Below are 6,026 nucleotides of genomic sequence, written 5' to 3' on the forward strand. Positions count from 1 at the left end.
GGGATTCCAACGCCGCCCCAGGTCCACGGCCAACATCCCTCCATCAAGCGACCTCGACCCGATGACCTCGACCTGTCCGTGGCGCCAATCGGAGACCTGGACCACAGTGAACTGGACAGCATGCAAACACCTTTAGGCGCAACCTATGCCGAAGCTTCTGGTTCCATGCAGCCGCCGATGCATCATCATCACAGGATGCCAGACTCGGGCCCCCCTTCTAAGCTGATGAGGAGGGATGGAGAATCGCTGGGCGGCGGAGGGGCTCCCAGTGTAGTGGGACAGGCCGGGATGCCTGCGCCAGCGATGAGGCCGCGAGGGCCGAAGCTCAAATTTACCCCAGAAGACGATCAGCTTCTGATTGAGCTGAAAGAGAATAAAAGCCTTACATGGAAACAAATCGCCGACTTTTTCCCCGGTCGTTCCTCAGGCACCCTACAAGTCCGATACCTGCACCAAAGCTCAAGGCGAAAACTACGCAGTGGACTGACGAAACGGTATGTTGCCCCTCGATCTGACCCAGAGCCAACCCCACCCCTGCTCGTTCGGCAGATGGCTGATAGATACCCATAGGACCAGAAACTACAATCAGCCCTGCAAGACTACGAAAGCGAGAAGTGGCGCATTGTTGCCAACAAGGTCGGGACTGGCTTCACGCCAGCCGCGTGCCGAGAGCGCGCACAAGAACTTCTTGAAGGTCCTTTATAGCAATCAGTGTCCCCTCCCGGAGCTCACGCACCTGAGGTTGGGGACACCACCTACACGCAGCATCTCCAGTGATGAAGAGGAGTATGCCGTCAGCGACAATCTTTATTACGCAGCTTGACCTGGCAAAGACCAGGAAGATCTCGGTCTTTCCTGCGCCTGTTTCGCCACCTACCATTTCCACCAACCGTACACGGCGAAGACGAGTGATATTCCTTGTCTCGCAGCCTTTTAGCCAAAACACGACTCCCTTCGAATATCGAGTTTTAATCTCCGACGATACCCAATCTTCACAGCTTCTTTCCTTTGTCCCAGTCATCACCCCGTCTCCATGAAACCACGACATAGACAAGGGCTAGCAACCAGTACCCTCTGACGACCGCTGTATTTTATTTCGCTTTCGCCATTTCATCTCGCCATTATCTCTCACAACGCGCAACCGACCACGTGCTCTCTCCCTCCGACAGCACCATTTGTGTCAAGGCCCTGGTCACACGCAAGGGTTCTAGGGGAAAGCGCACTACGCTTCCGCTCACGCACAGCACACACACCCAAATTTCCTTTCCTGTCTTTAAACGCCTTGTAATATTAGAGGACATCAGCGCGGCTCGGAGTTCACAGCCTGGAAATCGGATCCGGCCAGTAGCCGCGAGAACGGGCTGTGGCATGATGCCGGCCTGGTGGGCGCATCCACGAGATCACTCTTGTCTTGAAAACGGGAAACGACTCGCTCGCATACACAGAGGGAAAAGGCATTGTCACAGACGCATATATGATTCTTTTGTCTATTTTTCCTCGCCGCATTGTTGATTCGATGAATTCCTTTCCTCCATGTCCCTTCATCGATGTAGTACTATCAAGTCGCATACTTCTGTCTGTTCGGCCATGCATTCTCACCGCTCGAGCTATGATAGATTAAGGTAGCCCAACAAAGTCGGTGCCTGTAGTTTCATTTGTCAGCGCTGCATGCACCTTCGCACAGCGAGCAGAACGGCGGGATCCGAAAACAGGACCAACTCCCTGGTTTCTGAAAGAATTTGGCAAGTAATGGGTCTTGAGAACACCCCTTGGAAGTCCTGGAAATGGAACGCATCTAAGGGGGGGGTCTGCCGCTGCTTTGAGAGGGGGTGAGCTTTGGCTCTGTTCATTCGCCCTGCCGACATCCGCAGATCACCACAATCTCGGAGAGATGACGGTTAGCATAAGACAGTGAGGAACAACCTACTTTCCTTGGTTGAGGCGACCCAGCCGCCTTGTATGCTATATGGCGAGTGGGTTCTGATATAACCCTCTTTCACCTGTTCCCAGTATGCCGCCCCCCGCCAGCGTACCATTTCATGTTCGCGCGACCGTCGACCGACCAAACAGGAAGCTCGAGCCTCCACAGCGCATGCAACCCAAACGAAACGGGCGCGCCACTTTGCTGGAAATGGTGAAGCTTCGCCTGACCGGTGGCGATGAGGGGACGAAGGGCGAGGATCACCGGAAGAGAAGCCTGGAGGACAGGGCAAACACGAGAAAAGAAGGGCATTTGTGCCCTGGTTTGGGAATGCACCGTATTCCATGAATATCTGCGATGTAAGGTTATGACGGTACCCTGGTCTTGTCTGGTTCCTTGCAAGGCTCAAGTGTGCCATTGCCTGTGGAGGCTCTGTGAACCAACCCCTCCCTCCCTCCTCCCCCCCCTTCCTTGCGGGGGCCCCTTCTTAGTTGGTATGTACCTTCGCATAGAAATACCCGACAAGACCCTACATGGTAGCTGCCTGGGTCTTGGGAGGCGCATATGCATGGAGCAGCCGAGAGACATGCGCGGCGTTGCATGCATGCATGCCAACCAAATCATCGTGGCCTCTGCTTTGATTTGGTCCATGGAACGGTCATGCGCTGACAGAAACGTGAGCCGTTGCCTGCCGCTGTTGGCCTGATGGCTGCTGACAGCATGATGATAACCTTGGCGGAGGAGGAGAGGCTTGAAACCAAAACTGGGGCAGCACACCAGAGAAGTACCAGGCGGCTGGAGGGGGCGTGTGGCAGAGAATTAAGGGGAAGAAGGGCGATCGAACGGGTGAACTGCCGGGGCTGTCGGGGATTTGCGGTGCCGGGGCATGGCTGGTCCTGGCTGGTTTGATCGCCTGGGCCGGGGATGTAGGTGGGCAACCGTAAGGGGTTGAACCCCTTGAAGGGCTTATAGGGCATCATGCGATAGGTTCGTGATTGAGATATTCTTGAAACGACCTCCTCTTACCTGGTATAAGCGATCGTCTCCTTCAAGAACGGGTTTGAGTATGCTGCTCGTGTTGAGTGCCAGGGTTGGATTTTGATGTCTGACAACTTTGCGCTTGGCATCGTACGCACTCGCGATGCTCGATCGGTCTCTGCATGAATGTTTGAATAAATGAGGCGAGATGTCCGAGCTTTTTGCTCTTGATTTATATATATATATATATATGTGTGTGTGTGTGTGTGTGTTTTGGCTTCATGGCTGGGACCATAGTCTCGCTGCTTCATGCTCGTCTAATTCCATGCAGCGTGGCCCTGGGTGTTTCTTATGCACTTCACTCTCGCATGTTCTCGTGTCACCGTGGAAACAGTAAGCGAGGTGGCGGTGACGAAATCTCTTGCCATCAGAGCGAAGAATACATTGTCCCTCCGCTATGCCGGCGACTCGCGAGCATCATTAAATGCAAGTCCTTATGATTGTCAGGGGCCGAACTTGCCATGTGTATGGGGTGTGGCGGGAGGATCGCAAGGGGCAACCCTTAGAATACCTGTTAACGCAGAATCGCAAGGCGGGCGGAAGATCAGATCAAGATTGCATCGCCAGAACTCTGCGGTGTTGCCGTCGACTGAATCGTGGCGTAAAACACATCTTGGCGTCGTAGCATGGCAGCAAAGGCGAGATGGGGGTTAGTTGTCTCGGGGAGGGTGACGATGTGCAACCCCATCTCTGACAAACAGACCTGCGTTGTCGAGCTCTCCGCAGATGACCCGCGTACAAGCGCATGGAAAAAATAGACCGGCAAAGGCCTCGAGCCGCGTCGAGACTGTCGAGAGCTCCCCCCTTGCCTTCTCAGGCCGTATTGCCTAATAAAGACGCAGGCACTTGCTTGTACTGTCTGTCTTCCTCATCGCCCCCCCGGAAAGAACCGAAGAACGTGCCAGGCGTGTCGGCCAGAGCGAGGCCCCCCTCCCGGCTGACGTGACAGACTGGCATCCTATTAATGCAAACGCTAAATCGTGACAACTGGCAGCTAGCTGGTGATGTGCCGGAATCCCCCTGCTGCGCGTCCTAGTCGCTCGAGTCGCTGTCATCTGCAATAGGCGCAGGTGCTATGGGGGTATATGGTCTGCAATATTGGGCGATATGAGAGCCATGCTAAGAGGGGTAGGTACATCGGTAAAGCTCCAAGATGGTATCCACAAAGTGGAAGCTAGGCGTCCGAATAGAAACGAAGATGTTTATCCAAAAGGAGACAAGGGGGCTCTCCAGCGGGGGTGGCGTGTACCGAAAGGCGTGGGGAGCCGGATCGTGATGGCGTGGGTATGCTCTAGCTCGCTAGCTGGTGACCTGGCGGAGATGAACAAATCGTGTTATCAAAGGTGACTTTGAGGCGGCTTCCGATATAGCACGACGGACAGGGGCGTGGTTAGATGGGTGACGCGGTACAGTTGGTGGCTTTGAATGGATGATGAACGCGGGAGAGGGATTTCTGATGGCACGCAGCAGCGAACCTGCCCCTCAGAGAAGCAGAATTGCGTCGCAGCCGAATGCCTGCTAGTATCTCATCTTCGTGACCAGAACTCGTTCGAGTTCGGAATCTCGGGGATGGAAGCCAGGCGGGGCTGGCAGCCCTTTGGTATTGGGTATGTCAGACTGTGCAGTAGGCAGGGTGTCACCAGCCTTAATCTGCTAGACAGGTACCACGCGGCGCCAGGTATAGGCTGCGAGGAACATGGGCGTAGAAAGGCACCCTAGGCCTCTGGATAAGCTGTCAAGAAGCAGCTCCCTTTACCTCCGGATGAGCATACACATAATGAAGGATCTGGCATTTGTTCTCCATCTACCATGCCTACTGCGATCCGGGTCTAGTAATTGGAGTGCACGGATATCTTGGGAAGTCTCCTGGCATCTTTGGTTCTCCGACACTCAAAAAGAGTCCTTGCTGTCGGGGAGGTCCCCATGGTGATGCTCATCTTGTGGAGACACAGACGGAGCGGGAGTGACGCTGGCCCCTCCGTATTTAGACAGATCATAGCTGACCTTTTATGACAGTCCGGGATGCAAGTGCCGATGAATGGGGTGAGACCTGTCGATTCTCCTTTGTCTACATCCTGGATAAAGTCTCCGTCCTATACTTGACCACTAAAGACTGGAAAGTGACTCTCGATCGACGCTTCGTCCACGTCGACACCGTTCTCGACTAGCTCTATGAGTAGTTCGTGGTTTGATGTGTCCAAGCCTGGATCAAGAAAAGCAGCCATGTGAACGAGCCAACCGTTGAAATCCTGGATCTCCGTCTGGCGGCCGGCACGGACGTCCTGCAACATGGAGCTAGTGTTGTCACGAACCTTGTGGCCCACAACCAGGAGCATCCGTTTGAGTTGTGTTTGGCTGAAGCGCTCAAGGAGCATGTGACGATCAATGGCCGATGCTGTATTTCGCGCATCATCCAAGATAGTATCAGTGCTAGGATGTTGGACCACATGTTGTAAAACAGCGCTTGCCTCGGCCAGTAGAACGTCGATAAGTCGCATCAGCGGACCGTCCGGTTTTTCGAAGAGATAGCCATTCTTGCAACGCAAAAGAGCGGTCAGAGGATTGATGATGCAGTTGACAACGAGTTTCTCGAGCTGCAGAGTCCATAGGTCTGCGCGCAACACCTGTTGACCGTGAAGGAAGGGCGCTCGCGCCAGCTGCTCCGCGAGATATGTCGACGATGCGCCACCTTGCGGACCGGGCAGAACGGAACCGATCTTGAGGTCTGCCACCGAGGCATGCTCGCTCGTGTAGCGACCCCTCGAGGTAACACCGTGCGTTGTCACGCAGGCGAGCCAGCTCGGCGGCGGGCGCGACGCGTAGCGGTGAGAAGTATACGCACGCCCGTGCGGGGGCCAGAGCTTGCACATGCCATTCTGTGCAAATGCGACGACTGAATTTTCGTCAAGGTAGCGGCGGAGGCGGTCAATCTCGGGCAGCGCGACGGATGCTTTGGTGGTGACGAGGAGGTTCGGGATGGCGCCGCCGTCAGCGACGTGTTTGACCACACCGTGGTCCGGTTTCTGGTCAGTCCACCACTCGATATCAAAGCCGGTCATGCGTCTGC

General features: G+C 54.9%; 1 protein-coding gene across 1 annotated transcript in view; it reads right to left on the bottom strand.

The window, feature by feature from the left end:
• Window positions 1–5,052: 5,052 nt before the first annotated feature.
• VDBG_06918 (conserved hypothetical protein) overlaps window positions 5,053–6,026 on the bottom strand; it is a gene marked incomplete at both ends in the record, with an annotated part of 1,456 nt that continues 482 nt past the window's right edge. The window contains one exon of the mRNA XM_003003310.1: window positions 5,053–5,982. Coding sequence (XP_003003356.1) covers window positions 5,053–5,982 — 930 coding nt within the window. The remainder of the gene's footprint in view (window positions 5,983–6,026) is intronic.

The sequence above is a fragment of the Verticillium alfalfae genome, genomic scaffold, assembly GCF_000150825.1.
Source record: "Verticillium alfalfae VaMs.102 supercont1.8 genomic scaffold, whole genome shotgun sequence".
NCBI classification, from domain to species: domain Eukaryota; kingdom Fungi; phylum Ascomycota; class Sordariomycetes; order Glomerellales; family Plectosphaerellaceae; genus Verticillium; species Verticillium alfalfae.